General features: G+C 52.3%; 1 protein-coding gene across 1 annotated transcript; it reads right to left on the bottom strand.

Annotated features, from left to right (window-relative positions):
- Positions 1-3,641: 3,641 nt before the first annotated feature.
- On the bottom strand, positions 3,642-10,146 carry RAB5IF (RAB5 interacting factor). Its single transcript, XM_071759663.1, has 4 exons — positions 9,871-10,146; positions 7,992-8,095; positions 5,975-6,104; positions 3,642-5,381 (listed from the first exon to the last, which is right to left on the bottom strand). Exons 1-4 carry the CDS (start codon positions 9,997-9,999, stop codon positions 5,340-5,342), a joined length of 405 nt encoding a protein of 134 aa, XP_071615764.1. The 5' UTR covers positions 10,000-10,146; the 3' UTR covers positions 3,642-5,339.
- Between the last annotated feature and the right edge of the window lie 1,154 nt (positions 10,147-11,300).

Raw genomic sequence — 11,300 nt, 5'->3', positions numbered from 1 at the left:
GGAGGTTTCCCAGGGGAGCTGCAGGTACTTTGTGTCACGTCCCGCTCGCTCAGCTCTGCGGGGGGGCTCACACCAACATTCCACCCGTGACCTGAGCGGTGACCACAGCACCCACTGAGACCCCGCCAGCAAGAGACACCGGGACCTGGTGTGTTCTGCCACCTCTCAGGGTGTGTGTGGCCATGTGGAGGTGAGAGCTGAATGGTCCTCAGCACAGGTTTGGGTCAGTGTCGGGAGTGGAGCTGTCCCGGCCCAGCAGCCGCTCCCCGGTGTGTGTCAGGATGGGCTGAGGCTGCCGTGGAGCTGCGTGGGTGCAGGCAGAGCCTGAACCGGAGCCACAGAACCAGGCAGGCCTGGGGCAAACCTGGTGCTCACCAACAGCTCCCATTTGGCAGTTTTGGTTGTGGTACACACGGTGGGGAGGAGTGGTTTGTACGGACATTTCTTGAAATCAAACTGGCTGAAACACTTCGGTTTTTTCTCCCTACGCTTCCATCAGAGGTTTACCTAAAAAACACCAGGTAAAACAACTGGAAATGGAAGAGGTTGTTTCATTCTGGGCTGGATACAGTGCTTCAGGGTTGTGCAAATTACTTCTGCCCCTGCTATGACACCTGCATCTCCCTCTCAGCTTGGCACATGTGCCAGACCTGAAAAATCCACCCTTTGCCCTGATCTAACCCGAACATCTGTTGGGTTGGGAGACTGAGAGTGTTGAGAGCTGCACTGTTCAGCTCAGGGGAAGTCACCCAAGGGGGATGTGTCCTACATTCTCATCCTAATGCTGGTTCCCTGCTCTTCCCCCTGTGTCACTCACCAGCTCCTTAGTGCAGGGAGGTGCAAACCACCATTTGCTGTGGCAAGGTTTCACTGGTGCTCTCCAGCAGCCTAGCCACATAATGCATGTTATTAACTAAATACTCGTTGGAGGAGAGTTTGGCTTTTGCAAGCAAATCTCAGCCTGCCCCATTTTTAGCCATCTCTCCAGCTTTCCCATCCCCTGCAGTTGGAGGTGGCTCCCTCCCCACCAAAGCAGCTCCTCCAAGGCCAGGAGCTTTGTGCATTCAGCATCCTCCTTCACCCATTTGTCTGGCAGAGTATTAACAGCCTGGAGATGAAATACCCTGGGGATTGTGGGCAGGGACATTGCTGTCCCAGGAGGTCTCAGCAAACACTGTTCCCAGTTGTCAGATATACCTGTGATTTAACAGTACTTGAGGACAAAGCTCCACTTCACACTTCTTGGGTTTCTGAGACCTTGCTTGTCCCGGACCAACCCAACCTCTGCTACTCCTGTGTCTGACAAGCCAAACTCAATCAGCTCTGACATCTGCAGACAACTGAACCCCAGCAACAGTCAGCACAGCCTCTGCAAACTTGGACTTTGAGCTGGGGAAATGCAGAGCTGGTGATATCTCCATGGAGGGGACAGAGGCTCCTCACCGGTGTGCTCCCAACCCCAACAGGCACCTCTCATTTTAAGGAAATCCCACACACTGCTAGAGACAAGTGACATTAACAACGTTGCCTTTCTGGAACCCCAGATAACAAATTTACACCAGTGCTCAGCCACTGCCTCTCAGAGCTGCCCCATGGTGGGCAGCAGCTCTTCTGGCTCAGGGCTGACAACAGATGATGCCCAGACACCCAGCTGCACAGTCACCTCTTAGCACCCCTTAGCCCATCTTTGCACCCACACAGCTTTTCCCTTTAACACAAACATAACTGGCATTGAAGTTTTAGCATTTAAAACACTTTCTTGAAGCCCAAAAAAGACTGAAAGAAATTCCTTTGTCAGTTCCACTGCAGAACACACTTCACTTCATAGAATCATAGAATCAGCTGGGTTGGAAGGGACCTCAGAGCTCATCAAGTCCAACCCCTGCTCCACTCCCCCCGTGGTTCCCAGCCCATGGCACTGAGTGCCACATCCAGGCTCTTTTGAAATATCTCCAGGGATGGAGAATCCACCCCTTCCCTGGGCAGCCCATTCCAATGCCTGATCACCCTCTATGTAAAGAAATTCTTTCTAATGTCCAACCTAAACATCCCCTGGCAGAGCTTAAGCCCATGGCCTCTTGTCTGACTGATGGAGAAGACCCTGACCCCCCCCTGGCTCCAATCTCCTTTCAGGGAGTTGTAGAGAGTGATGAGGTCTCCCCTGAGCCTCCTCTTCTCCAGCCTCAACACCCCCAGCTCCCTCAGCCCTTCCTCACAGGACTTGTGCTGGATCCCTTCACAGCCTCCTTGCTCTTCTCTGGACCTGCTCCAGCACCTCAATCTCCTTCCTGAGCTGAGGGGCCCAGAACTGGACACAGGACTCAAGCTGTGGCCTCCCCAGGGCTGAGCACAGGGGAAAATGAGGTTAGGCTGGGGAATCTCTCACTCTCCTGCCTGCCAGGGACTGGCTTCTTGTTGCTGAAAGCCAAAGGGATGCAGTGAGCAGAGCAGAGCCCTCTTTCTGTGCACCATCATGTAGACCTCTCCTGGTGGAACCACATCCTAACAGCTGTGGCTCCCCCAGCTCAGCTCTCACAGCACGGGAAAGACTTTTTTCTTTCTCCCAGAGTTACAACTCCATGGCAGCACAAAACCCCACAGCAGCCCCAGCAAATCTGCCCTTTGAGCAGAGGAGTGCAGAGCAAGCATGCTCATTGTGTTGTACAAAAACTGCTGAGGACAGAGGTGCTGCCCAAGCTCCTGTTCCTCCCACTGCAGTCCCTCCTCCTGTCACCTGCTGCCTTCTGTCCTAGCACTCAACTTTATGCTCCTTGCTATGTCAGTTTCTCAAGCCTCTGCAAAAAAAAGCCCTGTTTTTTACAGGCTCATCATTGTAAGATGATCTTAAAGGTCTTTTCCAACCAAAACAATTCTATGATTCTAAGATGTCCAGCTCTATTCTACAGGCTGCCAGACCCCCCTGAGTTTCTTAAAATGGATCTCACTTCTTCAGGGACAGACACCATAGCTTTAGTTCTCTTGGTGACCAGCACTGGGGACACTTAAGCTTCTAGTTATTGAGGCACCCCTTAAAACAGAAACCTTTAGAGCTTAAAAGCTTGCAGATGAGCACCTGCAATCTCTAAGTTACCAGGAGTCTGGAGGAGATCCATACACCAATGTCACACTGTCATGATCCTCTTCAGCTCAGGTTCTCCCAGGTTCCAGCCTCTAAAGCTGTAGAGAACTGCAAAGACCAAGAGATTTAGCTGGTGGGACTGCAGGCAAGCAAGGAAAAGAGCAAAGGGGCAGGTAAGCAACTCTCCAGCTCTGCAATCTTTCACTCTGCTTGAAGTCCTGCTCTGGACTAGACTTGGGCACCCTGCAAGGCAGCAGTGGCTCTGGCAGGACAGGGCAGGGACAGCAGCTGGAGGAGCAGAGCAGCTTATGGAGGGGCAACACTTGGCTTAATCATTTTAATCACCCATTAAAGCATGGATTGAAGCATTAGCTGCTTCTTCCACTACAAATGCTTCTGGCCCCTTCTAGAAATGCAGGACTCCAGCCTGCTGCACAAGAGACCCAAGAATCCCAGATATCTCCTGTCTCAGATATTTACCAAAAATCAAACTCGTAAAGGAATCCCACACTCTGAACATTCTGCAAAACTTTAAAAGAGCAAAGGACACAGAAGCTGCACAGTGGATTATCCAGGTGACATTTATTAGAGCATTTCAAGTATACACTGATTTTACTGATAGCTGAGATGCAGAGATGCCAGTAGGAAAGGGTGACCTAGAACTAGCAGGCTGTGCAATTCTTGTGGAAAATTAATGCTTTCAGCTGAAAGAAAAATGAAGTGTAAGACTAAAAGACTGAGAATTTAAGGATGGGGAGGAGCAAGTAAGAGTAGTTTTTATTTGAGATAATGTCACGGTTTAACACTGGGCAGATAATTTACTTTAATTGGCAACTCACAGGTAGCAGAAGCTGTCTGCTATTGCACTCTCCCCTTGGCATCCCAAGGGCCCAGAACAGCCAGGTGTGCATTTTCCACCAAAAGCAGACAGCATTTTCCCTGCTAAGAATGGAAGTGGAGCCCCCACTCAGGTCCCTGGCTTTGCATACTCAGGTATGAGAACCAGGCTGTTCTTCCAGTAGAGAAGCAGCAGGTGCTCAGCAAGCACTCCCTAAAACCATCAACTCCTCATTATAAGGCAGCTGGAGGTCAGGACTCTTTCTGGGTGCCTGAGCTGTTTAGAAAAACAAGGACCACAGGGCAACAAGACTATAGGATCATCTGAGAGTAACAAGAACTGTGCGTGTTTCCCAAGAAGTGTTTCTGAGAGACAAGTCCTTTAAAATATCTTAAAGCAGAGGCTCCCCCAGTGATGCCCCAGCAGGGTGTGACTAGGGAGGAACTGAGCTGTGACGTGGTCAGCTCATAAAAAGCACCTCAGAAACCAGAGCCTGTGTACTTCACTTGATTTGCAAGTCAGTAATTCTGCATTTCAGATAATAGCTGCCTCAATTGTGTCTTAGTCTCCTGCATTTATTAACAAGTTGAATTCAAGAGTTTAAAAAAAAAATTAAAAATTAAAAGCTTAATATTTAAAAAGGTTTCTTCAGAATGAGTGTCCTTCAAGACTACTAAGCTCTGAGGTATGTGCTAGCAACTTACTAGCCAGGCCAGCAGAATGCAATGGAGTTTCTAAGCCCCCCCAAACACACCTTGCATTAAATCTTTGTTAATGAAATGAAACACAATTTTTTCTAGCAAAGTTGCTTAAAAATTTGTCTTCAGCAAAGACCATTTAAAAATTCTGGTCATTGACTGATTTGCAAGTAAAACAAAAATATTAGAAATGGTAACAATACAGTCTGTTTAATCAAATCAGATTTGATTATTACAAAAAACATGCTAAGGATGGACAGCCACTCAACTCATGTCCTGGATGCTGCAGTGCCTTCCTCCTACCCTAAAACTGCTTTTTAAAAACTGTTTGTCTAAAGGACAGCAATGGAAGACAAGTCAGGATTTAATTACAGATTTCAAAGAGAAGGGCATACATACATTAAATTAACAGATTCAAACTTCAGCACACAGGAGTTTGATAGAGTTACTGGCTAGTCACAGGAAGTTCAAAATCTGAACAGTCTTGAACCACTTTCAAAAATTCCAATGGCTTTTTAATAGTTCCAACAATTAATGAGTATATAAAACGGAGACAAACTTCTCCAGCAGAAGACTTGGGCTCCTTCAGGCTGATCAGACCACTGGTACAGAAGGAAGTTGATGTCACTTCCCTCACCTTCCCACTCGTCCAACTAAAGACAATCATCATTAAAACCTCCTTGATTTACTGATGACTGAATCAACAGGCAAAAGCTGCAGACTGTCAATCATAGTGGATGGCAGTATAGAAGATTATCCACACCACCTGGGGAGAGGAAAGGAAACAAAGGTTATTTCAAAGCCTCTGGAGAGGGCACATAAACCAAGCCTCACACTTTGCACTCAGCAGAGGACTGGGGACTGAATTCCAGCTGTGAGATGGCTTCAGAGATGTGAGGAGTGGCATTCAGTTTGCTTGTCTCCTGAGCTGAGGAGCCTCTCCGTGTTAAATTCCTGCCACAGTCCCATTGGTGATTTAGAAACCACCAAATCAAGTGCTGGGAATATTCAGAGGCTTGGGAGAGGGGACTCAGGGGAAACATGATGACACCCAAACCACCAGTTTGGTGCAAATAGCTCGAGATGAAACTCCACCAGGACATCTGGGACAGAGGGTGGGAAGACATAAAAGTGGCAGATGCAGAAACAGCTGCCTGCTCCTACAGAAAAAGGAGCATTAATGCTGTTTTTCATAGCCAGTAGCTAACAGATTTGGGGATTTTTCTTTCCCAATCAACTCTACATATCAGATGATGTTAACACATCTCTGCTGTCAGTACACCACCTCACCTGCTTTTCTTCCAGCTCTTTTCCCTCAGAAAAATTACTAATCAACTTAGAAAAAGCAAAAGGCATTACCAGAAACAGTGCAAAAGATGTCATGAATCCTTCCTTTGTCAGCTCCCACGTCCCACCATACTCCTCCTCATCTATCTGCTGGAAGCTGCTGAAGTAGAGGTACAGAACACCAGCATTGATCAGGCAGAATCTGGAAGAAAGGGAAGAGGAGCAGTCATTTGCTGGTGCAGGGTGCAGGTACCCATCAGAGCAGTGAAACATCTTTCAGCTGCAGCAGAGGGGAAGCCAAGAGCAACACTGTTCCTGCAGTGCTTCCCAGGCAGCTCAGTCACCTCACCACAGTGTGGTGATGGAATTCTCCTCACAAGACCCAGTGTGCTCCTTGTAAGGCTCAGCAGACAACAAAGCAGCCAAAAGCTGGAAAGCAGATCTGCAAACCCTGGGAGCTTCCCTATCCTGGCAGCACTCTTGCTCCCACACAGAATCCAATTTCCTTGTGTGTGCTCCTTGATTTTGAGGCTGCTCAGAGGGAAGACTGTTCAGACTCTGTGCTCAGTTAGGTCCTCAGTACCATCCCCATGACACAGGGCTAAGAGCCAGAGGAGACCCTCAGAGCCACAGCACTGAGCTTCAACTTGAGACAACCCTCAGGGCTCTCACCTCTGTGCCAACAGTCACACTCCAACAGAGAGACAAAACAGAACCTCCTGGTTGTCCTGAGAAAGGTTTGGATTTACATCACCCCCCTTAGGGCTGGGGCACAGGGGGAAAGTGACAGAACCTCTGCTGGAAAGGTGGCTGTGTAGAAAGGGCAATGCAGACAAGTTCAGTCACTGGCAGCAGCTGTGAGCAGCAGTGTGACTGCACAGCACTCAGCACCCCTCCACACACTCCTACAAGTTTCTCATTTTTCCACCATGCACCAAATCACTTCCACTTCTTAACATTTAGCACAAGAATTGGCTTAGGTACGTGGAGGTGCCTTGTGAACTGATGGAGGGCTAAGTAAGAACAATGCTTCCCAGTGACTCCACTCCTGTTACTGGGAGCACTTTAGATTTAATTGTTTTCATGGTGCTAGGGAGTTCCTGCTGGAGCATCACTTTACAGCCTCTTTTCTCTAAATTTCAAACTTTTTTTTTTCCTTAGAGACACGTGCTCCCTCTACTTTCTTGCCACAAACACTCAGGAGGAGGGACAAGGTGACAAGTCAGTTTTCCATAAGAAGCTGTGAGGCTGTGAGCTTGACTGGGAGACCTTGCACATAGAGGTTCCCCAGAGCAGCCACAGCATCTTCCCACACCCACCACTCAGAGCAGGGCTGTGTTTCCTGTCTCTTGTGTCCTACAGAGCCTGTCAGGCACATCCCAAACAAATTTTTGTTTCAGAACTCACTGCAGCCTTGGGACACCTGCTGGGATGTGACCCAAATCCCGTGTCTGAGTGGGGATCTGATGAACATGCACTGCCTTCCCCCACACCAGGGCTGGAAGAACAACCAGCAAGTGCTGCCAGTGCTGCTTCTTCCCCTGCTCCACACCCGTGGACTTTGCTATTTCAAATAAATCCTCTCTTATGCAAAGAGAAGCCACCCCTCTTGTCCCCAAGAGAACCAACTCAAAGAGAAGGCTCCTGACTCAAAGAGAAGGACCGCCATGCCTTGCCCTCTTTGGGTTTGATCCCTCAGGTGACCCCATTAGCACCAGGTTCATGGCCCTGTTCATACATGCAGGAAAAGGCTACTGCAGAAGTCAGCTGAGCCTCTCATTGCCTTCTACTACCCCTGTCTTCTTTAAGAATAATAAAACAAACCACCACCACCCCCAAAAAACAAAAACCAACCAACCCAACAAAAATTAAAAGCATTAAAGAGGCTGAGGAGGAGAGAGGAAGAGGTTGATGAAGACATGTTACAATTTGTATGAATTTCATGACAAATAACAGTCTGGAATGCAACACTGGCTTGAAGAGAGGGACAGATTTTTTCAGCCCACTGTTTACAGCACAGCTCTAAAAGACACCAAGGAAAGTCCAAATGTGGGAAAGTACAGGAGACAGAAAAGGAAATAAACCTTACACTGCTATTCCCACGAATCCCTTCAGTGGAACTATTCCCCAGATGACTCCCAAAATAACTGCAATGATCTGCCGGAACCAGTAGATCACATCTAAAAACTCGTCCTGAGGAGACAAAGCACAAGAGAGATTTTGGCATTTACTATGTTTCCTTTAAAAAAAAAAAACAAAAAACAAAACCCACACAATTAAAAAGCAGAAATTTAACACACTGATCACTCTTTTTTTCAGTCAATGCACTGGATACTGCACTCAGAGCCCAGGAAAGCAGCTCAGGGCTTCCTACACCCTGGATTTTTCTGCTTCCAAATGAAACACCTGGCTCTGTCCTCTGCTGGGTCAGCTGCAGAGTCCCTTTAAAGGACACATCTGCTCCCCTGCTTTTTTCTAGCCTCCCCAAGGGTGGGATTGCCCCAGCACACCCCCAGACACCACTGGCTTTTCTGCTGGTGCTGCATGGTGTGTGGGGTTGTTTGGTCCAAGGGGAAGAAGCCATGTGAGGTGCAGCTCTGGTCGTTCCCCTCAGTCACTGCATTTCTCAGGGATTCCAGCCTCCAGTTCACATCCTGCTGCATCAAAACATGCCCCACCAAAACCAGGTGGGGCCTTGAGCAACCTGGGCTGGTGGGAGGTGTCCCTGTCCATGGCAGGAGGTTGGATCTAGATGATCTTTAAGGTCCCTTCCAACCCATCCTGTGATTCCATGGAAGCCCTGGTGCAGCCTGGCACTCACCACCACTCCTGCTGAGTTTGTCAGCAATGGGTGAGGCTGAGTATGGGAGAGCCCCAGCAGCTCTGTGAGCACCTGCACATCCCTCCCCAAGGGGAAGCAGCCTGGGGTCTGCACCTTCACCATGCTGCACAGCAAAACCAGCAGAGCAGCCACATCCTGTCCTGCTCCCCCTGCCTGGCAGTGTGCCTGGGGTGCCCCGGAGCTCAGAGCACCTGGTGGGGGTGGCAGCAGAAGGGGCACCAGCCAGGAGTGTGACAACACATGGGAAAGCCCACAGGATCCCTGGTTTGGGCTGGAAGAGACCTTAACAGATGAGCAACCCCCTGCCATGGTCAGGGACACCTCCCACAGCCCAGGTTGCTCCAAGCCCCATCCAACCTGGGCTGGAACACTGCCAGGGATGGGGCAGCCACAGCTTCTCTGGGCACCCTGGGACAGGGGCTCAGCGCCCTCACAGCAAAGAATTTCTCTCCAAGATATCACCTCAATATCCCCCCCTCTGGAGCTCTGGGAAGCCCGGGGATGGAAAGTTTTCAGTCACACTTGGAAGCTTCACTGACAGACGGGAGCACAACCACGCAGCTCAGGGACACGCATTAAATTTTGTAGAAAACAAATCTCTTTTGCACAGGAGAGGGGAAGGAGAGGAGCAGTGAAGCCAACAGGTCAACAACTGCCGGGGTGTCACCGTTCTGTGACAACAGCCCCGTGTCTGACCGAGGCAGAGCCACTCACAAGCCCGATCCTGCCGCTGCCCTTTCCCTCAGACCCGGGGACTCAGAGGGATCTGCAGGCAGATTTTCTTTCCCCCGAAACAAGTTACAGCTCCAGGTTTCATTGCACAAGGGAAGTTTTTATTCAGTCCGAGAAGACTTTGGCCAAACAACCGAGGTATCTGAGTCCCAGGGCAGCTCCTGTTTGCTTTGGCCCCGCGCCCCGGGAGCAGGACGGGCGGGCCCCGCCGCAGCACCCGCCACCCCCGGGGCCCTCCCTACCGGCACGGCGGGACAGGGGACAGGCGCCTACGGGCCCGGGGCCGGGCGGGGCCGCTCCGCGGCGGTCACCGGCCCCTCCGGACGAGAGCGGCCCCCGCTGCCACCGACCCAGGGGCTGAGCCCCCCCTCCCCCCGTTCCCGTTCCCCCTCACCTTGTCGTTCCAGGCCGAGTCGCTTCGCAGCGCTTTGCCCCACACCGACCCGCGCGCCCCCGCACCGCCGTTGGCCACCGCGTGCTGCTGCGCGTGCGCCGCCTCCTCCCGCCGCCTCCCGCCGCTCATCTCCTCACCCGCCCGGCACCGCCGCACCGGAAGCGGCCGCCGAGCGGCGTCACCCGCCCGCGCCCCCGCCCCGCCAATCGCCGCGGCCGCGCCCGACACACGTGACAGCGGCCGGCGCCGACTCCTCCTACGGCGGGGGAGAGGGCTCAGAATGCCGCGGGGCGCGCTGCGCTCGGGGAGGGGCTGGGGAGGGGGGCGGAGTCTGGGGTGAGGGGAGGGCAGGAGGGGAGGGGGCCGGGGGGACAGAGAGAGGGGACAGGGGCTCAGAGACCCCCAGAGCCCCCAGAGCCCCCAGAGCCTCGGGGCCCCCCAAGACCCCAGAGCCCCAGAGGCCCCAGGGACCCCAGGGGCCCCCGAGCCCCCAGACCTCGGGGCGGGTCCTGCTGCCTCCTTGGAGGTCCTGCCCTGCTTCCCGGTGAGGGGCAGCGGCCCCGGGGACCCCAGGAGGAACCCGCGATGTGTGGGGCGGGACCTGGGCCGGGGTCGGGAGGGAGGGAGCGAGGGAGAAAGCGCCGGGTCGGGCACGGCGGGGAAGGGGACGTGTGACGGTGACCCCCGTGTGACGGTGACCCCCGTGTGACAGTGGTTCCCGTGCTGTGCTGCCGGTCGGTGTCAGCGGGGACGGGGCAGCCCAGAGAGCAAACCCCCCGCTGAGCCCTGCAGACTGCACCGAGCCCCGAGGATGTCCCGGGACAGCCTCCTATGCGGTCCAGTTCTGGAGTCCCCAGCATCAGAAGGACACAGAGCTCCTGGAAGGTGTCCAGAGGAGGCACTGAAATGCTCAGAGAGCTGAGCAGCTCCCTGGGAAGCCAGGCTGAGGGATTGGGGTTGTTCAGCCTGGAGAAGAGGAGGCTCCCAGGTGAGCTCAGAGCAACCTTCCAATATCTGAAGGGGCTGCAAGAAAGCTGGGGGAGGGCTTTGGACACGGGGGGGTGGGGAGAGGAGAAGGGAAATGGGTTAAAACTTGGAGAGGGGAGATTGAGGTTGGACATTAGGAGGAAATTCTTTACTGTGTGGGTGATGAGACACTGAACAGGTTGCCCAAGGAAGCTGTGGCTGCCCCATCCCTGGCAGTGTTGAAGGGCAGGTTGTGTGGGACCTTGAGCAACCTGATCTTGAGGGATGTGTTGGAAGTAGATGCTCTATAAGGTCCCTTCCAACCACAGCCATTGTATGATTCCTCGCTGGAAGGATGGACTCTGTGTCTCCATCCTCTGCTCCAAGCCCCTGGCCATGCTGCAGACTCCCTGTGGTTCCTCCAGAGGTGCTGGGTGCTGGTTCGGAGGTGCTGGGAGTGGCAC

This window comes from Heliangelus exortis, chromosome 16, assembly GCF_036169615.1.
Source record: "Heliangelus exortis chromosome 16, bHelExo1.hap1, whole genome shotgun sequence".
NCBI lineage: Eukaryota > Metazoa > Chordata > Aves > Apodiformes > Trochilidae > Heliangelus > Heliangelus exortis.
This window is presented reverse-complemented; position numbering and strand designations above follow the sequence as displayed.